At 55.2% G+C, this 24,495-nt stretch overlaps 1 protein-coding gene across 1 annotated transcript in view; it reads left to right on the top strand.

The window, feature by feature from the left end:
• Positions 1-6: 6 nt before the first annotated feature.
• The window catches only part of TNFRSF1B (tumor necrosis factor receptor superfamily, member 1B), a gene marked incomplete at its 5' end in the record, with an annotated part of 38,127 nt that continues 13,638 nt past the window's right edge, over positions 7-24,495 (top strand). Inside the window, 7 exons of the mRNA XM_008589673.1 lie at positions 7-27; positions 19,696-19,795; positions 21,661-21,789; positions 22,266-22,415; positions 22,852-22,945; positions 23,320-23,558; positions 24,074-24,151. Coding sequence (XP_008587895.1) covers positions 7-27; positions 19,696-19,795; positions 21,661-21,789; positions 22,266-22,415; positions 22,852-22,945; positions 23,320-23,558; positions 24,074-24,151 — 811 coding nt within the window. The remainder of the gene's footprint in view (positions 28-19,695; positions 19,796-21,660; positions 21,790-22,265; positions 22,416-22,851; positions 22,946-23,319; positions 23,559-24,073; positions 24,152-24,495) is intronic.

Here is a 24,495-nt window from a genome sequence, read left to right as displayed (position 1 = left end):
GCCGCGGGGCACGCGGTGCCCGCCCAGGTGGGTGACTCGCGCGGCCCCACGCGGGGCAGCCGCCCCTCACGCCCACTCCCGCGGGTGCGCAGCCTCCGGATGCCCGGGCCGCGCTCTCCCGGGACTCCGTGGCAAGGCTGGGGGGCTGGAGAGCCCGAGTCGTCGACTCCTACCCCCAGCAGACCCGCGCCACGCGTCTCCGGGGATCTGCTGGGGATCCCGGGCCTGGCACACGTGCGACGGGGGCGAAACTCTGGCCCCCGCAGCCTGCGTTCCAGGGGCGCACCCCGGTTCCTCCGCGAGCGCAGGCCAGGGGGGTTGGGGCCGACCAGCGGACCCTGGGCAGATCCCCGCTGGACCCTGGACCCCTTCTCCGTTATCCCCATCAGTGTCCCTACTCCCTCGACTGCCGCTACAGTCCTTCTCTCCCTCGGGGCAGGGAGGGGACTGTCCTGGGGTGCTGTCCCCACTGCCCACGTCGGGCACCCTCTTCAGAAGACTTCCTCCTGCTCTGGGCTATGGTTTCTTCTTTCTTAGAAATGCTAGGACTGCGTGTTTGAAAGAGCAGGACCAGGTGTGTAGTAAGCGCCTAATAAGGGTACATTGGACTGTGAGGTGTCACCTCTTCCCTTGCCCAGGCTCCTTCCTCAGGACCGTCTTGTATCCAGGGACCATTTCGGACTCTGTTCTCTGTGGGCTCTAGGGACAGGAGTGGTGAGGGAGGTCCTCTGGGCTGGTTATCAAGCAAGGCAGAGGTGGTCTCCAAGGAGCCCCAGGGAGAAGGAGAGGGCAGAGACCCTTAGAGCTGTTGTCCAATACTAATGCCACCCACCGTGATAGCCAGTTCAAGTCTACAGAGGGATTGATTGTGTGTCCTTTGCCTTTTTTATGGACTGTCTCCATGTCTGGTTTGATAGAGTAGCCCCATTTTACAGAGAAGGAAAACTGAGGCTCAGAGAATTTGTATTTATGGAAGCGAATGGGGGGAGCTTTTTCTCCAAAGGGGGCATTATTCTCCTTCCCCCCTCTGCGGCTGTGGAGGAGGTGTGCATTTATCCCTTCCTCATAAGCCAACCCTGATGGACACAGGTATGCTGACCGTCTAGATGTCTTGACCAGGAAGGAAGGTGGGAGGTGGCATTGGCTCCCATGGTGATGTGAGGTGCCTTGCTGATCCAAGCCCCAAGAGTCCAGTTCTCAAGGGCAGAGAACGAGAGCTATTGGACTAGAGTTGACTTATTCACAGTGGATGCCAGGAGTGGGTCCTGGGGGGCTGCCCCACGGGAGGTTCTGGGTGAATTTGGGTCAGGAGACCCTAGCTCTGAGGGCCAAGTGTGAATGTGGACAGCTGTGGACCCCTGACTGCGGGGCGTGCCACAGACTCTGGCCTGGGAGGGGGACCTTCTTGCCAATGAGCCTGGGCCTGCCTGGGTGAACCCCGGGGGCACGTGAGCCCCTGTTGAGGAGCAGGTACAGGGCTCTGCAGGACACAAGGCTGGAGTCCTGGAGTTGTTTGCGGGGTTTTCCTCCCACTTTCTTCACCTTCTGACCAGCTCCTGTGTCAGCTCAGATTCCCTCTTCCTGGGACTATTGGCACAGCCTGTTATCTGGTCTCCTGGCCCCTTTCCCATCTCCCACTGATCCTCCTTGGCAGAGAGACCCTTATGCCTTCCTGGGAAGCCTCCTGTGGCTCCCAGTGGCTAAGACAGAAGCTCCCCCAAGTCTCCCAGGCCAGTGTAGGGTATCTGGGTTCTTCCTCCCACCTCCCTGCACACACACCCCACGCCCCCATGAAACTGATGACTAGGTGGTCACTATGCATTGTGCAAGAAGCCCCTGCCCATGCTGTCCCCTCTCTATGGTCCACCCCTTATCCCTGTCCTTCAAGGTCTATTGCAAATGCCGTCCCCTCTAAGAAAGCCTTTCCTTATTCTCGCAGTTGGATTTGATCTTCTCTTTGAACTCTCAGGGCTTTTTGTTCCTTTTGAGGACTGATTACATTGTGCTTTTTAGTCTAGTTGTGCCTTATCCACCTCAATGGATGGAAGCTTCCTTGAGGGCCAGGACTGTGGGTTCCTCCTCCTTCTCATTATTGGCATCACAATAGCTCCTGTTTTTTGAACACCTACTATGTGTCAGGCACCATGCTAGATACTTTGCCACAGAATTGCACAGAAACCTCCCTTACAGCAACTCCTAAAAGGTGGGTGATGCTCTTCCCATTTAAAGATGTGGAAACTGAGGTTCAGAGAGGTGATGGCGTTTCCTAGGATCACAGAGCTGGGGGGCCAGGGGGTGGGATTTGAATGGAAGTCTGCTGGGTTCCAAAGCTCTTTTCCCTCTACCCTCCATGTGCCCGTATCCCCACTCCTGCCCCCACGCAGTCCCTCATACACAGTAGGTACTCAGTAATGTAGAATGTAACTCGACTGAGCTGCAGAAAGAGACCTGAGCCGGCTGCAGGTACAGCGGACTCATTTTGCCATCAGGGCTTTAGCCCATTTTAAAAGCTGTACGAGGGCCGGCCCGGTGGCGCACTGGATAGTGCGCCGCTTGGGAAGCGCGGCGGCGCTCCCGTCCGAGGGTTCGGATCCCACATATGGACCGGTTCCCGCTCACTGGCTGAGCGGGGCACGGGAGCAACGCCGAGGGTTGCAATCCCGTTGCCGGTCCCCGGTCCGGTATGGGGGCAACACTGAGGGTTGCGATCCGTTGCCGGACACGGAAAAAGACAAAAGACAAAAAAAAAAAAAAGCTGTACGAGTATTTTCCAGCTGGTGTGGAATGCATCATGCATTCATTGAGTTGTTCATTCATTCGACAAATAAATGCCAGTGAAGCTGGCAGGAGAGGTTAGCCCTTGGTGCCCTCTGATGGGGATGGGCAACGCCCGATGTCTGGGGAGGAGGGGGAGAGATCTCTGCCTGCTGGGTCTGGCCTTCCTGCCCCTGGCAGTCTTGAGGCTGAGGGGCTGTTCTTTGCCTCCTCATCACCCAGGGGCCTGGGCCAGCTTCTCTGCTAGCCATGGTGTGTGTGTGTGGCATTTAATTCATCAACTTAGTTCTCTCACTTCTATGCCACATTGGCTGTTTTCTGTTCCTCAGGGGAGAGGTTTGGGGCTCCCAGGCTGGATATCAGTGTGGAGTTGGGTAATCCGGGGTACCTGCTGGCCCTGGGGGCTCTCTTTCCTCATTCCACCACATCTCTATCCCTTTGCCTACTTCCCGACATCCCAGTGGGGAACCTGTGTGTCGACTGAGAGTGTGGCTCAATGGTTGGGCACCCCTTCAGTGGGCAGTGACAGGTGGCCAGGCACCCTGATGCAGTGCCGTTCATTCAGTCATTCCCCCGACGTTCATGGACCCACTCTAAGCCCAGACCAGTGCCCGGCTCTAGGGACCCCATGATGAGCACAACCCGGCTCCAGCACTCCAGGAGCCAGACTGCCAGTAGATCACAGATCTCACAGACCTGGGCTTTGCCCCAACTGCTCTTGTCACCTGGCTGATTAGTGACCCTGTTGTCTCATCTGTTGATGTAGAGAGGATTCCCCACCTTGCCCTCCTCATAGGACCCTGTGGGTTTGAAAAGCTGGAAACCTGCCTGGCATTACTTTTTTAAAAAGAATTTTTATCTTTTTATTTATTTTTTGGGTTTTTTTGTTCTTTTTTCTTTCTTTATTTCCTTTTTTTTTTGGTGGCTCGCCAGTACAGAGATCGAACCCTGGACCTTGGTGTTATCATCACCACGCTCTAACCAACTGAGCTAATCAGCCAGCCCCTGCCTGGTACTACTGTGTCGGAGAGTGGCCCTGTCTGTTGTCCTGGGACCTAGCCAGGGCCCAGGGCTCCCCAGGGCTGGGTGACACTTCATGGCCCTTACCATCCAGTGCTTCCTGGAGGAGTGGCCAGGACAGTTGTGTGGGGGGAAGAGGAAGAGTTTTGCTGCTAGTCATGGTGTGTGTGTCTTACATTTAATTCATCAACTTAGTTCTCACTTTTATGCCACGCTGGCTGTTTTCTGTTCCTCAGACACGCTGCCCACACTGCCTCGGGGCCTTTGCACTGCTTTTCCCTTTGCTTTGAGTGTTCCTCCCACCGATATTCCCTGGTCTCATTCCCTCACTTCCCTCTGCTAAACTGGACCATCCTGCCTATAAGAGCTCCTGCCAGGTACTCTCACTCCCCTGGCCTGCCCTGCTGACCTGTTACATTTCTTTCACGTCTATTGTGTCTTCCCATTAGAATGTAAGCACAGTGAGGGCAGTGCTGGTTCTATAGCCTAGAGTAGAGTTTCTCAGTCTCAGCACTGCTGACACTTGGGCCATATGATTCTTTGTTGCAGGGCTGTCCTTTGTGTTGTAGGATGTTTAGCAGCATCCCTGGCCTCTACTTATTAGATGCCAGGAGCATCCCCCCCCCAGCTGTGGCAATCAAAAATGCCCCCAGATATTGCAACCAGTGGCCTAGCACAATGCCTGGCATGTAGGAGATGTTCAAAAAATATCGAGCAAATGTCAAAAAATATTTATCTGAGGGCTGGCCGGTTAGCTCAGTTGGTTAGAGCATCTGAATGCACCAAGGTCAAATGTTCAGATCCCTATACTGGTTAGCTGCAAAAAAAAAAAAAGAAAAGAAAAGAAAAACATCTAAACTTTGTAATGATCCTGTTGTATAGATGAGGAGATGGAAGAGTTTGAAAAGTCAGTGGTGGCAGAGAGGTTGCGGATCCTCTCCCCACTGTATTGGGTCTGTTGAAGCTAGGGGTCCTCTCCCCAAGGTGCTCACACCCCACATTGCTACCCTGGCTCATGATTGGGCCACATACTGGCAGTGACTCAAGGCCCTAGGAGGCATGTGATTTGCCCGGGAGCAGGTAGGTAGGCGGGTGGGGTGGGGAGAGGGTGCCATGGGACAGACAGGAGCAAAGTGGAGATGTTGTGCCCTCTGGTTCTGGACACTCTCTGTTGGGTGCAGGGAAAAAGATTGATGGCTTCAGGGAAGGGCCCAGGCCTCCAAATCAGACAGACCCCAGCTCCATCTTTCCCTGCTGTTTACTGGCTTTGTCACCTTGGCAAATCTTTCTATCCCTGGGAGCCTCTGTGTTCTCATTTGAGCCACTGGTGGCTTTGCAGGCCTGACCTGATTCTCTGGGTCATGGGTGGTGCTCAGGCCGAGGCAGGGACCCCACTGGAGTCAGACTCTGTCTCTGAAGCTTGGGTGGCAGACCTCCAGTTGCGCAGAGTTCCTGCCTGACTGGCTTTACTGCCCAACATCCCTGAAAAAAGCTTCCCTCCTACCTGCCTTTTCCTGGCTGCTTCCTGCCCCGATGCCCCCTTACTGGGCCTCTCATGCCACCTGCCTGACTGCCTGGCCTTAGGACTCCGAGTTGTGGCAAAGGCTGTGGGGCCAGGAAATCACCCTTTCAGTGAGTGGGGGGTGCTGTATGCCATGTGGGGGTGAGTGAGGGCTACATTTAGTATAGTACAGAAGCGTTGCAGAAGGCCTCAGCTTGCCCACCTGCAGGATGGGCACAGGTAGACTCCAGGCGGTCTCTAAAACCTCTTCCATCTCCAACCTCAGAGATGTTGAAGGTTCTGTTTACTTGTGACCCCAAGGAGAGGAAGTTTTCTGGAGGCTCATCTGAGGTCATGCTGCCCCTTCTCTGCTTCTGAGTGACTTCCAAGATAGCATAGCTCCAGAGAAGGAGCACTGGCCTGGGTGTTAAGAGGCCAGAGATCCCTTTTGAGCACTGTCACCAATTTGCTGTGTGACCTTGCTCAGGTCACTTGACCTCTCTGGTCTTAAGCAGCCCTGTCTATAAAACCTAATAGCACTGGTCCCAATGCTCTCCCAGAATATTGGGGAAGTGTCACCTTTGAGTGTGCTTGACAAAGGCCACAGATTTGGGGATGGGGTTCAAAGCTTTCCCAGGAAGGAGAGCTGGCACTCATTGCTGTTAATATCTTTGCTCCCCAGCCTCTCTTCTTGCTGACCTCAATCCCACTTGCTTTGGCTGGAATTATCTCCTTGACTCAGGCCCTAGTGGTCTCAAGAATTCATGGCTGCCTGTCAGCTTGCATGAGAGACGTGATGCAGAAGCCTCGGGCAGAATGGGGTTCATGGGTGTCTTCCCTCTCTGCCCTTTAGTACCTAGTTAGCACCTTTTGAAGTTCAGAAGCTAGACCCTTTCCCCAGACTGTGGGAAAGTCCACACTGTTGCATCCACTGCAGGACCCACTGTCTGGGAACCCACAGTTTCAAGGAAGCCTTGAGTGGGAAGGACGTTTTCCTCGAAGAAGCCCTTTGTCACCGGTAATAGGCACATGCCACTTTGCCCTGGTTCTGAGTCCTGCCTCCTTCACAGCTCAGTGCTGTGGGCATCTGTTCCCTTCTGCTGAGTTGTTCACTGTGTGGCTGGGGCTATGTCCCCTCTGAGGCCTGCAGTCTTTTTCCACCGTGGCACGTTGTGATGTCACAGGTGGTGGTGATATCACTGTGGTTTGGGGCACTTGGCTGTGAGCCTCAGGGGAGGAAGTGCTTGTTCACCGACTGGGGTTTGGAAGAGTGAATTTCCTTCTGCCCCAACATGTGAGCCATGCTGGGGGAGTCTGGTGAGAGGGCAGCTGGCTGTCAGTCCCAGGACTCCAGCTCTGATATGGTCTCTGGCCCTGCTTTACTGTGGACCGTGACAAATGCCCTGCCTCTCTGAGCTTCCATTTCTTCTCAGCAGAGGAAGAGGGGTTGGAATTGTCACCTGTGGAGGTTTCTGATCACTAGATTGCTGATTCTGTTACTAGAATAAGATGACTTGTTAGCCAGCTAGTTCACACCAAGTGTTGAATGTAGGGAAGGGGGCTGCAAAGCCACTTCTCAGGTCCCAGGAGGGCCAGCTGTCCCCCTCTTTTGGCAGTATTTAGGAGTGGGCATGTTATTCTGGGAAAACTGACAGTGCAGAGTGACTTTGAAGGCCACAGGATGAATCCCTTTCAGGAACACTGGGTCCTTGAGAGGCCTGGCAAACCTCCGCTCTGTCCTCTCTTGGAGCTGGGCCCCTGGGTTGACCCAGCCACTCTGACCAGAGACAGGGCAGAAATCCCCAGGGGGTTTCGTTTGTTTCCCTTTGCCCTCCAGACAGTGGCCCGCCGTCTGTCTCAGTGTGAGCTTGGCTCTGCAGTGGGTACGGCTGATGTGGCCACACGTTCAAGGAGTTGAGTGGGCCTGAGGGTAAGAACAGAGCGGGAAGGGATTGGGGGCAGGACGTCTTCCCAGCTGTCAGCGGGCAGCCTTCTCAAGTGCCGTTCAGGAGAGAGGCCAGAGGCTGAGGAAGTGGACGGAGCCCGGGGCTGGGAGCCAGGGGTCTGATGCCCAGGCCTGGCTCCGCCTCAGGGAGGACTTGGCCGGTTCCCTTCACCTCTCTGCACCTCAGCTGCCCCAGCTATGACATGAGGTTAGCAGGGCCCTCCCTGACCCCGGTGTTAGAATCCTGTGACCTTAAAGTGTTAGACTGGGGTGGTGGCGAGGGAGTTGGTGGCTTCAATTGGGTCTCCACGTGGCTCTGGCCCAAAAGGCGGAGGTCTGGCTCAGCTCTGGATTTGAGAAGGGTTCTTCTCCAGGGAAGGGTTCCAGCACTTTCCTTGGTCAGTGGGACTCCTGCCAGCATCCTGAACGCCTCTGCCTGTCCTTCCTCCTGTTGACCGACAGCCCTAGCTTCTCTCTGCAACTCACTGAGGCCCCGGGTTCCTGGTGACTGTGTTGCCAGCTGCTCCTACTTGGATCTCCTGCTCCTCTGAATTGACAAGCCCCAAATCCTGCTTCTTCCCATCCTGTCTTCCCAGCTCCCTCGAGTCCCTCTCCCACCCGACGTCAGGACCCTGTGTTCTCCCCAGTCATCACCCCTCCCATCCCATGGCAACACTTTCCTCCTGTCCTGGCTTGGTCCTTTGGTCACTGGGCTCAGCTTTCCTTGCCACCTTCCTGATTCTTCCCCATCCCACCTTCCTCTTGCAGTGCCCACACCAGGAACTTTCTAAACACTGAGCCTTGAAGGGTGGGCAGGTTTGGGATGAGCGGATACCACGTGAATGTTGTGGAGGAGGGCTGGAGGCAGGAACAGCAGGGGACAATGCTGGACCCTCCTAGCTGGAGCCTGCAGTGAGGGGCAGTGACAACACATGTGGTTGTAAGTTTGGGGCTAGTTTATGGAAGTAGTAATACCAATTATACTAAAAAATTGTAGCAACTCTAACTTGGGGGAAATTTACTAAACACTTTATATGCATTATTGAATCCTTGCATCAGTGCCAGGAGGTATGTACTATTATCAGTCCCATTCTACACATGAAAAGACTCAGATTTATTAACCTCCTTTATTTAAAAACATAATAAAACAAACAAACAAAACAACTCCTTCAAGGCTGCCTGCTAATGAGGGAGGGAGTCTGGATTCAAAGCCAGGCCTCCTTATTCCAGAGTCCGTGTTCTCTGCTACCACACTCACGTCCCATCAGGAGGTGAGGCAGTGGGCAGCCACTGATAGTTTTGTTTTGTTTTTGTCTTTCTTTAAAGATGACTGGTAAAGGGATCTAAACCCTTGACTTGGTGTTGTCAGCACCACGCTCTCCCAAGTGAGTGAACTGGCCATCCCTATATAGGATCCGAACCCGTGGCCTTGGTGTTATCAGCACCGCACTCTCCTGAGTGAGCCATGGGCCGGCCCACTGATAGTTTTTGAGCAAGGTAGTGACCGGGGCAGAGAATGTATTAGGAAGATCACTCTGGCCTCAGTGTGAAGGACAGACGAGATGGAGAGACCGGAGGCAGGGAGGCCCACTAGGAAGCTCTTGCCATAGTTCAGGTGAGAGCTCTGGGCTGGGGGAGAAACAGCAGGACAGGGAGAAGGGGACAAAGGGCTGGAGGAGGAGTGGAGGCCTTTGGACTGGGCTGAAGGTGCAGGATGGGGAAGGAAGCACATGGTGGGAGAGGAGGATTCTCCCTTCCACCCCATCTTGCAACACAAGGCCTTTCTGGCCTTGGCTCTGCCTTGGCTGAGCCAACTGACCCTATTCTGGTCAGTGTCAGCCTCATGTGTTCCTGGAACTCTTGTGGTCAGTTGCAGGGCTAGGCTGGCCTCAGTCACCCCAGCTGGTCACCCTGGCTGGGATGGGCATGAGACTGGACAGGGCTTGCTGTTCATCTCAGGTATAAGAAGTGAGGTACCCCCACTGGCACGGGACGGGGCAGGATTTCTGGGGGCCCGGCTGGCTCTTCTCCTGTCTGAGCTTTGGTTTCTCAGCTGTAAGGTGCTACTCTCTTGAGTGCAATGAACTGAGGGCTTATAGCTGCCATCCAGGGGCACTTCCTGGGTGCCAGGTGGTGGTTGAATACATTAAGTACACAGAGCACCCTCAATCTTCACAGCCACCCAGGATGGGGGACCCTTGTTATCCCCATTTTATGGAAGAGGCAATGAGACACAATAAAGCTACGAACTCAGGTCCTGCAGCTCACTGCAGGCAGAGCCAAGATTCCACCCAGGCCATCAGGCTCCAGAGCTCTGTGCTTAAACCACCAGCCAGATGTGATGGTGACCATGAGAGCTGTCATCTGAAAACTGCCACTCAGTCTGCCCCCACTGGAGATGCTTCCCCCTCTCTCTGCAAGTCCATTTCCTGCCCACTTCTCGTGCGAGCCCCTACTCATTTCATTTCAATTTAATTGGAAATTAAAACTTCTGCTTCTGTTGAGCAACTCAGCATCTATTAGGCACCTGCTATGGGGTGACCTGGCTGGGTGTCAAGCAATGACTAATAACACAATGAGTGACACTGAGCTCTGGGCACATCGCTGAGCACTTCACACGTATTGGCTTAGTGAATCATAACAGCCCTGCCAAGTGGGCACTGTTTTTGTTCCCATTTTGCTGATGACAAAACGGAGGTGGGTGAGCAGCAGAACTGGTATTAAAACTCAGGTGTCTGGCTCAGAGCCCCTGCTAGGGTGTCGAGGGAGGCATGGTCCCTTGACAGGGAGACACAAGGGGAATGAATAATTAACCAAAAACTGGTCTGGTCTGGACAGTACAGAGATATACCTGGATTGTCATGGGAGCCCCCAGGAGGGAGCTCTGACTCCATCTGGGGGGTTCAGAGGTTTCCTTGAGACGTAAGTAGAGGGGACTCTACTTTCTTCTTGAAAGAAGCCGAGGAGTTAGCCCTGCAAGGGTTGGGGGAGTCAGGATGTTTGCGCAGCAGGCACAGTGGCGTGGAGTGGGGTGGACGAGCCGGCTGCTGTTCTGTATTGTAGACAGCGACAGGTGAGCTGAAGACGTGGTGGGAGATGCTGGCAGGTGTCGGGCTTGCTGCCCCCAGGCACCGCGAGCCGGCTGCTGTTCTGTATTGTAGACAGCGACAGGTGAGCTGAAGACGTGGTGGGAGACGCTGGCAGGTGTCGGGCTTGCTGCCCCCAGGCACCGAGCTTGTGCTCCAGGAGTTTGTGCTCCAGCCTGGGGACGGAAGCTTTGAAGGAGGGCCAGTCTCGGATGTAGGAAGGCGGTTTTGGTCCATCTGCAAAGGGATATAAGACTGCAGACCAAGAGCGAGGAGACTGTTGCTGGCAAGACACGTGAGGGCGATGAGGAACAGGTCATGGGAGATAGGGGAGGTGATATTGACAGGCCTCCTGCAGGGGCCGGGGCATTCTCTGTCACTAGACTGAGTGTTCCTTGGGGGCAGGGACCTCGCCTGGGTATCTTCATACCCTGACACTTAGCACAAAGCCTGGCCTTAAGAACCGGATACCAGCCCGGGTTTCCTGCCTGCCCCCAGCTCACTTCTAAAGCAACATCACAGGCAGCAGGCTGGGGGTGGGACGTGTCACCCCAGGGCTGCCCGCCTGTGATGTGGTCAGTCCTTCCTGATGCGGATCCTGTTCTTCTCCGTGATGGCAGACATGCCTCCGCTGCCTGGCCCCAGCTGTGACAACGTGGCCTGATGTGGCTGCTGCCCACAGTCCACGGGGCTCCTGCAGATGCCCAAGATTGAGACCCAAATGCCTCTGCTGCCTCCCACCACACCCCAGGGCCCTGGGGACCTGCCATGCAAGTGATGTGGTTTCTCTATTGCTTGAAGACGGTTTCCGGCAGTGTGGGGGTCCTTGGGTTTTTGCAGCGTCTGCCTCTGGGACCCTAGAAACCCTTTTGCATGGGACAGTCACTGAACCGCACATCCCTTCTCACCGTGTGTTCTCAGAAGGGTCATTCCCCTCTGTGGGCGCCTCATCTGTCAAATGAGGGAGCAGGACGAGATCATGAGGTACAAAATTGTCAGAGGGTATGGAGGCAGATGTAGCTGTGGCAAGCTCCTGCTCTGCCACTTGCAGGCTGCATGACCTCAGGCAATTTACACTGAATCTCTCGAAGCCTCCATTTCTGTGTCTGTAAAACGGGGTCATACGGGCCTCATTGTGTTAGTGCAAGAATAAAATGAAAGAATATATGTGGATGTGCCCAGCACTGTATCTGCACACAGTAGGTGCTTTTCCTGGGTCTGAAAGTTTCTATGAGTCCTTCTAGCGCTGCTTAAAGGGTAGGTTTGAGGATACTCTCCGCCCCTGAAACCTGAAGCCTCTCCCTGTGGCCTTCTTCCTGCCATGTCCCCTTCCAGCTCTCAACTGGCAGATCTCTGCCCAGGGGTGCTCTTGGGGGAATCCAGGGAGTGTGACTGCATCTAATGGTACTGGCATCTAAAAGGACTCTCCAGAAAGTTAAAAAGCTGTAAAGACCCCAAAGGACGCTGTGCTAACAGTGGCAGGAAGTGCAGTGAGGCTGCACAGTTTCAACACTTTCAGATGACATTGTCTCGGTGGTGGCCACTTCTTCCTCCTTCCCCAGGCCTCTCTCACTATCTATTTATAAACAGGAGAAGGGACTGAGGGCCCCACCTTGGGGTACTCGCAGAGCCTTGGTCTGGGAACAGGTCAAGCAGCAAATCAGCTGAGAGCTGACACTGACTCCAGAATCAGAGACCTGCGTGACCACCTGGCCCTACCTCCCACCGGCTAATGGCTCCAGCAGAGTCCCCACCCGGAACTAATCTTACTCCCCCAGCTCTGTCCAGTAGCTGTGCTTTCTGAGTCCTCCAGGATAAGAATGGGGAGGGGGACGGGAAGAGAGGGCCCATGGGCAGAAAGGGTGGTACCCCACTTACCAGGCAAGCCTAACTATATCAGGCCGGTCTTGTCTTGCTAGAGCTTTGCCCTCAGCAGGCCTCTGAGGCTCACTTTCTTGCAGAGACCTCTGGCGGGCCACTGATGGAACCCCCCACCTGCCCACCCAGACTCTTTATTTTGGGGTCATATCACCCCTCCAGCATTCCTCTTGAGTGAAGTCCCTTTGAGCCAGCCTGAGGACAGTCTCTGGGAGGCCCACATCTGGCCTGCAGAATCTCCCCACCCCATCATGGCCTCTGCCCCCAGCATCACAGCAGCTGACCTGCTGCGGTCTCCTGACTTTAGGCTTCCGCAGTCTCCTGACTTTGGGCCAGCCTGTGGTGACCCCTCAGACAGCCCCAAGGGTCGCAGTGCAGCTTCCTCACACTTGCCCTTGTGGTGGGGGGGGAGGCCCCCTCCTTTGCAAGGCCCACGTGGGCCATCTAGCACCCCACTAGAACCGGGCAACTCGCTGTCCAAGGTCTGGTTCTTACCTCAGCAGCTCTCAGTCAAAACCAAGGCAGAAAGAGCTCAGTTCTAATATTCCATAACACGTGTCCATGACCCAGGGCCTTTGCACAACAGGCAGAGCTTCCCCGTGGGTGCCCTAGGACTCTGGGAGAAGAAAAGAACCCGAGTTAAGAATCCCTGCCTTTTTCCCTCACGACAGCCCCAGGAGGAGGCAGGGTACGGTGCATGACTCCTACTTGCAGGTGACAGTGTGGAGGCTCAGAGAAAGTGAGTGACATTCCCAAATCCCCCAGGACCAGCACATGTGCCTGGACCCTTCAACCTAAGTCAGTGCCCTTCTGATAATGCCAGATATCCAGGGTACCTGGGAGGGTGGACATCTCTGGCCCTCCCCCAGGGGTAGGGGATGTGGGACAGAGGCTGGGGCATGGAGACCCCACCTCACACCCACACTCAACTTTGCTCTTCCCAGATGCTCAGGACCGGACTAGCTCTGCCTCATGCTCCAGCCCCTCTTCCCAGCTTGTTTGGTTTTTCCATCTCCTGAGGGTGGGCCACACACCCACCAGCACCTCTGAGGTCTCGTGAGCATTTTAACACCCATTTTTAAGAACCTGGGGCTGGTCCTTTGGCTTACAGCATCAACCAGGCCCATATTGGCATTTTACAAGCAGGGAAACTGAGTTACCACCCACAGCAGAGGGAAGAGAAGACCTTTGGGATGGCCTGGCAAGTTGGAATCCAGCCTTCTTGGGCTGGGGGAGACACACAGGTGTCAGCTTGCTGCCAGGCAGGAAATGAAGAGCTGGACGTGAGGAGACCTCTTTGGGGTTCAGTTGACTTTGAGGTCAGGGGATGGAGGCCTAAGGCTGAGGGGGTCCCTGCACAGGTGTATATATATATGTGTGCGTGGGAGAAAGCGGGGCAGTGCGCCCCAATCCTGCTCAGTGCTGCGGGTGGTGAGTGGTGGCCGGTTGCATGGCAGCGACTGAGGAGGAGCTGCTCCCGCAGCTGTTGTGCGCAGGAGCCCAAGGTTTTCTCCAGGGTGACCAAGGGTGGTGGGGGGCACTTCCCAGCACCACTCCCTTCCTCCTGGATGACCTTGGACAAGTGACTTGATCTACCTGAGCTGTGAAATGGGCACACGCGCATCTGCCTTCTGGGTGGGAGTGGGATTCTGTAAAGTGCCTGCCACCTGGCCTGGCACATGGTAGGTGCTTGACGAATATCCAGTTGTTTTCCTTCCTCCCCAGAGGGCCAAAGCTGAGATTCCTGGAGGAGTGACAGGGTGGGGATGTCACTCCTGGGCGGTAGAAACAGCCCCCAGGTGGGACGGAGCCTGCATGGTGGGACCGGCTGCTGAGGTCGGGCCCTTCAGCTCCAGGACCCTTGGAGTCCTGTGTCTGTATCGAGGTGTGGGGAAGCTTAGGCCCCAAGAGAAGAGAGATGGACTAGGGGGACGAGGTTGTGGCTCTTCTGGTGTAGCCTCCGGCACGTCGCCTCAGCCCTCTGAGCATCTGTGTCGGTGAGTAGACGGCGGCAGATGTGGATGTAGCACGTGCGCTGGCCCCTGGGATGCAGGAGGTGCTCGGTGCTGTTGTCTGCTCCTGACTGCAGGTGCCTCCTGTCTGAGCAGCTGGGAGCCCAGCGTTGAGGACGGGCGCGAGGCAGCGCTGAGGCCCGCGCTGGGCCCCTCGGCCTCCTTGTGCACAGTCCTCCGTCCCCTTGCCCCGACCCAGCCCTGGAATGGCTCGCAGTCTCTGGGAGACCAGGGGGTGGCTTTGCCTCTTTCCATCTCTGCTTTCTAATCTGTGAAATGGGCACAATCAGACTTGCTTCACCAACTGGATGTTAGGGTCGGGTGCAGTTCTCTTCCTTGCTTCCTGTCATCTGTCATCACCTACATCTGTCTGTCTGTCTGTCTGCCTCTCATCGTCTGTCTATCTGCCTACCTGCCTATCACCTACTATCCACCCATCTGTCTTCTGTCTACCTACTCCAGTCCCCTCACCGTAGAGTCGCAGATTCATTGCCTGTTAAGTGGGCAGTTAACTCTCATCAGTGATTTCTAAATTTTCATCTGGGGCCCCATGTTTTGAAAGGTCGGTCTGCCAAACATGCTGACTGAATCATGTACTATCCAATTTATTTCCTCATTTTAAAATGTCAGAGATCCCCGGTGCAGTGGGTGGTGTGTGAATCTGAGCCTCCCCAACTCAAAACAAAGGATCTGGAGGCTTCCATGCCCTGTGTTTCCCACAGGCTGCTCGCCACGTTTTGGGGACCTCCGGGGACCCCGGCCTGCGTGGTCCCTGTGGTAACCGAGGCCCCACTCCCAGGGCTGTGGTTTGGGCCCAGCCCCTGCTCCCGGAGCACTACCGTGGGGAGAGTGACCTTTTGTCCTGCTCTGCCAAGGGGCTTTCTGTTCCTCATTGTTTAGCTATGACAGGGCTGTGCTTTGTAAATTTTTTCTGTCCAAGGGGATAAGCAGGCCTGGAGATTGCCCCAGGGAGGGCTGACCCCTCCCCCAGCCGCTGGCTAGAGTCGCCCAGAGCAGCAGGAGGAAGTGTGGGGAGGTTTGCTCATAGCAAGAAGCTCCAGACAAGAAAAGAGCCCGGAGGGGAGGAGGCGGAAGGCTGCTGCTCAGCTGGCCAGGGGCCAGGGGGCCTGGGGTCCAGCCACCTGCCTTTGGCAGCCCGGAGCCCGTGTCCATGGGCAGTGAGAGAGCCTAACTTGGTCACGGCAGGGAGGGCCCTTCCCAGTCAGGATCTTTGGGCCCTGACAGGAAATCCCCCCCCAACCCCCACCAGGGCAGGATTTCTCTCTGCCACCTGGAGCCACCCTGTCCCTGTAGTTCTCAGGCCCAGGATGAGTGAGGGTCTCCCCTTGTTACCCCTCAGGGGACCTGTGGGGATGAAGCCCGAGGGGTGTGGGATTCCCAGGAGACCTGTGGGGGCCTCTCTGTGGGGCGGGGGCTGCTGTCTGAGGGAAGAGGCAGCTGCGTCTGGGGGTGCTCAGTCCGTGGAGGCAGGCGCCGCCCCTTCCCTTGGGGAAGCCACACAGCAGCAGCCTGCAGGGAAGATCAATTTGGAGGATTCGAGGGGGGACAGTCAGGCCCTCTGCCACATTAACATTCAGTTGAATGTCCTGTGCAGAGGGAGCTGCAGAAGGTACAGTTTCTGTGGTTTGGGGGCTCCCCAGCCCTGTAATCACCATCTCCTTCCTCCATGCATCCTTTCCCCACCCCTGCCTGGGTCACCGTGCTCCATCCACCGGGCCAGATAATCAGATCCTGTTCAGCAACGGAGCATCAGAATCACTGGGAGATGTCCATTTTCTTTTCTCTCTGTTTTTAACAGTACAGCTTCCTGGGCCTACCCCCTGAGATTCCACCCCTGTTTGGGGAGTGGGAGTCGGCATTAGTAACAGCCCCCTCAGATGCTTTGGACACAGGCAGGGAGCCTCCCCCACACTGTGAGAAGCCCTGATAAGGGGTCCTGGGCCCTTGCTTCCCCTTCCAGGGTGCCTGCAAGCCTGCTCAAGCACCAAACTCAAGCACCAAACTAAGAGGAAAAAATTGCTGGGATTAGATGTGCCTGCACGTGTGCATGTGGGCACGTGTGTGTGCATGCACGTGTGCATTCCTGTGCATGTGAGCATGTGTGTGGGTGTATGTGCACGTGTGTGTGGATATGTGCGTGGGTGTGTGTGTGCACGTGTGTCCAGAAGGGAATTGAAGTCACTTTTTTTTTTTTTTTTTTTAAATTTTTATTTTGTCACTATACAATGTATATGATTATTATGGCCCATCACTTTTTTTAGACTGTTACACAGAATGGTTCCCACTTCCCTCGTTTTTTTTTTAAATTTTTATTTTGTCAATATACAATGTATATGATTATTATGGCCCATCACTTTTTTTAGACTGTTACACAGAATGGTTCCCACTTCCCTCGCCCAACCACCTGCGTCTCTCCCAACCTCCCCAGAGCTGGCTGTCCTGGGGCTTGGCGCTGGGCTTGGGGTGGGGGTGGGCCTCAGAGGCAGGCTGGGCTGGTGGGTACATCCACGTTTGGGCTTTATTGCTCTGGTGCTGGGGTCAGACCCCTCCAGGAGATGACATCGTAACAAAGCCCACAGCTTAGATTAGCAACTGCTGAGCACCCACTGTATGCCAGGCTCTGGGCAGTAGAGTAACCCCCAGCCCACAGCCTTCGAGAGCTTCGCATCTGGGGGTGTCCAGGTGAGTAGACCACTGGCAGCCCTATCTGCCAGCAGCCAGGAGGGAGCAAGGTTGGGATTCTGGGTCTGAGTGATTCATTCAGGGTGGAATGTGGGCAGGGAGCCTTGCGGGGGAGGCTGCTGTCTGAGAAGGGCTCTTCAGGGCCAAATGAATTTTTTCAGAGGAAGCATGAGGCTGTTCCAGGATGTCCCGGCAAAGGCCTGCGCACAAGAAGAGCCACAGATTGCTCTACAGCAGGCCCTGTGGGTTGTCCCCTGATGGCTTCCAGCTGTCGGCACCAAGCTGTGAGCTGTGTGCAGCCAGGGTGGGTTGGTGCTTCCTATCAGGCTGAGGGGAAAGACAGCTGGGTTTCCAGGCCCCTTGTCACTTCTGCAGGGGCCAGCCTAGGGCCCAGCCATACCAGACCCCAGGTAGTCACAATTCTCAGGCAGGGCTGTGGAGTGGCCGGGGGAGGCAAAGTGAGCCCACCTCCCAGCTCAGATGATGGAAATCTGGCCAGGTCTGCATTGGCCCAGCAGAACCTGGTATCATGTCTGGCGTCTGTTCTGATTATCTTATTTACAGCTGATGTCCAGGGGGACTGGTCAGTGCCCATGTTATGCTGGTTGTTGAATATTTTGAATATCTCCCTTGCTCCTGTGTGTTAGGTATACTGAAGTCCAGAAAGGTTAATGTACTTACCTAAGGCCACACAGCTGGTAAGTGGTGGCATGAGGATTTAAAACCAGGTCTCTCTGACTCTCTTACCTGTGGAGAGACCTCATCACTTGTTCAGTAAAGGTCTCTGGAGCTCACCCCACCCATGTGATTGCAGCTGGCAGTACAATGGGGCATGAGCCAGCCCCTAACTCTGCCCTCCTAGAAGTGCCCCCTGGTCATTTCAAGGTGACACGTATGTAGGGGCCACCTGAGTGACTCCAGGTGTGTGTGTACACCCTGTTCTTTGCTTGTACAGACATGTGTATGCCCATGTTTGCCTATACTTGAGTATATCAACTCCCAGTGTGCCCACAGCCTTGCAGAGGTGCTTGTCCCAGAAGGCCCAGACAGCTGACCCAAGTCCTTTGGGAGGAAGGGCAGGACTCAGGGGCATGTGGCCAGTGCCCTGGGACAGGCACAGTGGTGACTGTTGCTGGTGCTCTGTACTCCCTGAGGGTCCCTTAGAGACCCAAGAGAGGAGAACTCTGTGTTTGTCAGTCTGTTGGGTTCTGCACCTTGTATGGGCTGTTTATTTTCTCTTTTCTCCCCTCTCTCTTTTCTTGCCTTGTTCACCTCTTCTTGGAGGCATGTAGCGCAGGGGTTGAGATCATGAGCTGTGGAGTCAGATGGGACCAGGGTTCGAATCCTCTGTTGCTTACTGGCTCTGGGACCTTGGGCAGGTGACCTGCCCTCTTTATGCTTCAGTATTCCATCTTCCATTCCATGAAATGGCCACAGTAAGGAGACCTTCTTCGTTGGGTTGTTGGGAGGTCTTGCTGAGATAGCACACCTGTCTGAAGTCTAGTCTTCTAGAAGCAGAGCCTGAGGCAGGGATTCTTGTGAACGTGATTTACTGGGGAGGGTGTCAGGAGAAGCTGGTAAGGGCAGTAGGGCAGGGCAGGGAAGGGGCCAAGCAGGGACATGGTTGCAGCTGGAGCTAGCTTCAGACCCTATGGTGGGGGTGAAGCAGAGCCTGAGGCAGGGATTCTTGTGAACGTGATTTACTGGGGAGGGTGTCAGGAGAAGCGGGTAAGGGCAGTAGGGCAGGGCAGGGAAGGGGCCAAGCAGGGACATGGTTGCAGCTGGAGCTAGCTTCAGACCCTATGGTGGGGGTGGGGACCATAGGGTATGGACCATGAATTGTTCCAGAGTCTGTCCCACCTCGAGGCCAGGGAACGGCCTTCTAGCTATGGAACTGTTATCAGTGAGGGATGGGTGCCCTCCTGATAAGGGGTCTGAGTAGGATCCAACAGCCTCCACTGACTCTGCAGCTGAAGCATTTAGAACAGCACCTGGCACCCTGGGGTGCTCCAGACAGATTAACCATGGTCATCGTTATTAGCCATTGTCCATTTACTGAGCCCCAGCTCTGTGATGGGTCCCCTGTCATAGATGGAGGGTCTAGAGATGACGAGGCCACCATCTCTGCCCTCTGCATGGCAGTGTGTGTGTACGTGAGTGTGCATGCACACGTGCACACGCGTACGCACCCACCAGCAAGGAGACCATTTCAGAACGATGAGACGATTGTGAGAAGGGGCCATATCCAGCATTTAGAGAGAGCCCAGAGGAGGACAAGGAGCCTAAATCAGCCTCGGGGAGTCAGGGAGGGCTTCCTGGGGGAGGCAGCACTCAGCTTGAAGGAGAAGGTGTTTCCCAAGTGCAGGAGGGAAGGGGAGGCATCCTAGGCAGAGGGCAGCTTTGTGCTGAGGACCTTGGTTCTCTGTGACCAAGTCCACTGTCTTCTGGGCAGCTTCAGGGCCCAACATGTGGCCTGAGTAATAGGAGCCACCCAGCAGTGGGGAAGGCCTGAAGCCAGCCCCACTCTCTGGCCAGCTGGCTCAGTGCCTCCGCCTGCAGACACAAGTGTGCTACACTGAGCTGGGGAGGCAGAGGAGGCAAAAGAAGGCAACGACTGTCCCTTTCCCGACCTCCCCCTCCCCTAGGGAGAAACCTCCACGTCAATAGAGCCTTAGCAGAGAGAAGGCCAAACATTTGCAGGACAGGGACCTGGCATCGGGTGTGGTGGAACCCAGGGTGGCCAAGCTTATGGCTGTCTTCCCTTCCCCCCTCCAGGTTGCATTTACACCCTATGCCCCGGAGTCCGGGAGCAAGTGCCAGCCGGAAGAATACTACGACAGCAGGGCCCAGATGTGCTGCAGCAAGTGTCTGCCTGGTGAGGGACAGCCGCTGGGTCCCTGGGGACTGGTGCCCTGGAGGGAGTGTGTGTGCAGGCACTCAGGGGGAGGGGGCAGGGTCATGGCCCTTGATTCTTACTGAACTCCTTCTAGCTCCGTGAATCAGCCCGTGTCCCTTTTGCTTCTGGCCTGTGCTGTTCCCTCTGCCTGGCCCACTTCCCAACCCCCTTCCCGTGGTGAGCTACTGCTTATCCTTTATACCTCAGCTTAGATGTCCCCTCCTCCAGGAAACCTGCCCCACACTGCCAGATCACGTGCCTCCTTTGAGCTCCCACCGGCCCCTGGTGGCCCCCATGGCAGCTCTTTTTATGCCGCGCATCTACAGCTTGGTTCCTCTTATGCTGTCCCCACTGTGTGCTCCTCCAGCCAGGGACTGTGGCTTCTTCTCTCCTGTATCTCCAGCACATGGCACAATGCCTGGCACATAGTAGGTGCTCAGTGCGTGTTTGACGGAATCAATGAATGCTTACCCATTTCACCAAGGGGCAGGGACTGTGGCTTCTTCTCTCCTGTATCTCCAGCACATGGCACAATGCCTGGCACATAGTGTTTGACGGAATCAATGAATGCTTACCCATTTCACCAAGGGGGGACCGGAGGCCTAGCCCCAGTTGGGAGAGCCATGTAGCCCATCTCCCGGTGCCATCCATCCATTTATTTGTTTATATATTCACTCATGTAATATTTATAAAGCATCTACTATGTGTTTTGGGTGCTGGGAACACAGCAGAGAGCAGAGCAGACAGAATCCGTGCCCTTGTGGAGTCTGCACTCTCATGGAGGACACAGACAAGTAAATGAACAGAAGTGTGGTCCTATCCATCAGTGAGTGCTGCGAAAAAAACAAGACAAAGCAAGGCAGAGGGAGATGGGCCAAGCAGGGTGTACTGTTGATACGGGGCAGTTTGGGAAGGTCTCTCTGAGGAGGTGACATTTGGGCAGAGCCCTGCAGGAGGTGCAGGAGCATATATGCATGCATATGAACAGGGAACAGCATGCCCGGTGGAGGCACTGGCAAGTGCAAAGGCCCTGAGGTGGGAGCCTGTCTGCTGAGCTTGAGCAATAATATAATAGCAGGGCAGCATGTGTGGCCCCGAGTGAGTGAAGGGGGGTACGGCTGGAGATAGGGATGAGGAGAGAAGCAGGGGCCAGGGCGAGGAATGTAGATTTTATTCTGGAAGCGTCTGGAAGTCATTGGAGGGCTTTGAGCCATTAGCTTGAGATGTGGGTAGGCACATGTGTACCTGTCAACTCTCATAGCCATTTTAAGAGACCCTAGGAAAAGCGACTCTTCTTTCTATTAACTGGTAGGGTCTCATTGAGAAGTTACTAGATTAGCATAGCAGTGAACATGGTAGGACAGAAATGGGTAAGGGGATCAGAAAAGTGAATTCCTTAAAGGTTTTCCCCGGTGTTCTTCCATCCCCAGGTATGTCCTCTCTCCAGGCCTTCAGGAATCCCATGCCCTTGTCCTTGATAGGATTCCAAGTACTACATACATTCTCACTGCCTTCTTTCCCTGTAGTTCGTACCCCCACATCTCCATTTTAGCCAACTGTCAAGAAGAAAGGAGCTGGCAAACCAGTACTTACTAAAGTGTGATTGACTGACAATAGGTCTCCAATGGTGAGATTTCAGGCATCTGGAAAGAGCAGAGGGGTTCAGAAATGGAGCGATAACTGGTACATGCCAGATGTGAGATGAGTCCGTGGAGGAGCTGGACTCCACTGGAGAGCCTTCCCGGCTCGGCTTCAGAACTCTGGGGCTCCGGGGAATGGTGGATAAGCCCAGGGTCCTGGCAGAAGCCACACCCTGCTGAGACCTGTGGCCCTTGCCTTCTCAGGCTACCATGCAAAAGAGTTCTGCACCAAGACCTCAGACACTGTATGTGCCCCCTGCGAGGACAGCACATACACCCAGCTCTGGAACTGGCTCCCCGAGTGCTTGAGCTGTGGCTCCCGCTGCACCTCTGGTGAGTGGCCTAGGAGAGGGGTGGGCCTGGCATCCTCCCCTGGCCACCACGCCTCCAGCCCCTTTGGCTGCAAGCTGGCTGGGATTGCCCAGACCAGTTGTTTTCATGCCCCAGGACGTGAGGTGGCTGCGGTACAGCTCTTTACTGCTTATGAATGGCATTTTCCTCCTCTGTCTCCCCAAATCCTCTTCATAGCCCCAGAGGGGAGGGGCAGGTGTGGCGATGGGAGAACTGTACCCATTTTAGAGTTGAGGAAGTGGTGCCTTGGAGAGCAGGTGTGCTTGCTCACGCCATGATGCTGCTGGACAAGACGGCAGCATCGGGACTTTGTGGCCAGTGGTTTTTTTTTGCCCTATGTAAAGGAGGGGGACCACCAGCCTCCTGGAGATCAGAGCTCTCTGTGGGGGCGGGACTGGAAGGGCAGAGTGGGCACGGCAGAGGCAGGGATGACCTTGGGCTGCTCTCTCGCTCCCTAGACCAGGTGGAGACTCAAGCCTGCACTCCGAAACAGAACCGCATGTGCGCCTGCAGGCCGGGCTGGTACTGCGCGCTGGGGCAGCAGGAGAGGTGCCGGCTGTGCATGCCACTGAGCAAGTGCCGCCCTGGCTTCGGCGTGGCCAAACCAGGTATGGGGCTGGGGTCAGCCATCCTTGGGGAGCCCCTTGGACCTCTCCTTTATGGATATCCCTGCAATGCCATGGGAATCAATCTTCAGCCCAGCTTGGGACCATCAGTGATGGCCAGGTGCTTGCTACCATCCATCCGTCCACTGTCCACCGTTCATTCTTTCCTCCAGCACTCCTGATTAGGCACCTGCTGTGTGCCAGGCCCTGGGGATCCAGAAATGGATCAGACTAAGCCCTAAGGTACTGGAAAATCTGGTGATGCTGCAGGAAGATGAACCCATATAACCCTGGAGACCAACCCTGTGTGCACACTTGTGTGTAAGAGGTAGAGGTGCAGACAGAGGTCCTTGGGCCCCTCAGACACGCCCTAGGGCCAAGGCCCATCTGTCCCACAGAGCCTTTGAGTTGTTGACAGGTTCCAATTTTTTCCTTAAAGCAACTGCAATGTCAAATGTGGTGTGCGCCCCCTGTACCCCGGGGACATTCTCCGACACAACTTCATCCACAGATGCTTGCAGACCCCACCGGATGTGAGTGGCTGAATTCTTTGGTTTTGCAGGAGCAGGGAGGGACTTTCCCTGGGTGACTTTGGGGTCTAAAAGACACAGAGCAGCTCTTCAGTCACTGCTACCTAGACTGGTTTATCTTGGGGGGTGGATGGGTCCTGGGACAGACGTCACAATGAGGAAGAGCCTTGCCCTGGAAATCAACACTGGGAAGGATGCAGGGGGAGAGGTGGGGTACAGCAGGAAGGGGTGGTCTTGGGAGAGGGTGTGGCACACATATTCACTCCTGACCCAGCTGCTAGGACCCTTGCTGGCTGCCTGGCTCCCATGAATGAGCCCAGCCATCCCCAGCTACTCTGTCCTCTGTTGCCTCCTGACCAAGCCTCCTCCTCCCCCAGCTGTAGCTTGGTGGCCATCCCTGGCAATGCAAGTATGGATGCCGTCTGCACCTCTGTTTCCCCTACCCTGAGAGTGACCCTGAGGCCAGCTGGCATACCCCAGCCTGTGTCCACAAGATCCCAACCCCTGGAGCCAACTCCGGGACCCAGCATAGCTCCAGACACCTCCCTCCCATTCCCAATGTTCCCAACCCATCCGGCTAAAGAGCTCAGCACGGGCAGCATCTCTCTTCCAATCGGTGAGTCACAAGAGGGCTCATTCATTCACTCGTTTATGCATGGTTTCTTTCATTCACATTGTTTTACTGAGAGCCCACTGTGGGTAGGACCCTGTGCTCTGTCCTGGGTTACAGGTGGCAGTGAGACCGGTCTCCTCCCAAGACCTGATGCTGTCACTCACTAAGAATCCCTGGGTGGGGAGAGATGGGTCAGCGTTTCACCTGAAAGTGGAGGTGGTCTCCTGGTTGCTGTTTCTGATGAACCCATTAGGCTGAGAGGACCGCAGGACGGTCACCTCACGGGCTTCCCTTCTGGGGTTAGGACTGCTTCAGGCCAGAGGTCACAAACTGGTAGCCCTCTTGCTGAATGTGGCTCACAGGCTTATTTGGTTTGTAATTGAATTTGAGAGCCTCTGGACGGGCTTGCCCTTGCCTACAACAACCCAAGCCACTTTGGGTCAATGAGTTACCTGCCTGGTGCCTGGAGCATTTGAGTCTGTCTCCTGTAGCTGTTTGATCTTCTCTTTTCTTTCCAGGACTGATTGTTGGCGTGGCCGCCTTGAGTCTGCTCATAATAGGACTGGTGAACTGTATCATCCTGACCCACAAGAAAAGTGAGATTCTGTTCTTCCTTCCTTCATCCACTTGTTCAAGAAGCTTTTCTGGGGTACCTCCTGTGAGTCCAGCACCATGCATAACCTTAGGGGTTGGACAGAACTGGATACCACAGTCCCTGTTCCATGGGAGCTTAGAGCTGGGGTGGAAGACACTTCGCTAACTTAGCTACTAAAAGGCAAGATGCGATCAGGGTATCCCAGGGGCTAGGAGCTCAGGATTTCTTTTTTTTTTTTTGTCTTTTTCTGTGTCCGGCAACGGATCGCAACCCTCAGTGTCGCCCCCGTACCGGACCGGGACCGGCAACGGGATCGCAACCCTCGGTGTTGCCCCCGCGCCTTGC

This window comes from Galeopterus variegatus, unplaced genomic scaffold, assembly GCF_000696425.1.
Source record: "Galeopterus variegatus unplaced genomic scaffold, G_variegatus-3.0.2 Scaffold138, whole genome shotgun sequence".
In the NCBI taxonomy this organism is placed as follows: domain Eukaryota; kingdom Metazoa; phylum Chordata; class Mammalia; order Dermoptera; family Cynocephalidae; genus Galeopterus; species Galeopterus variegatus.
This window is presented reverse-complemented; position numbering and strand designations above follow the sequence as displayed.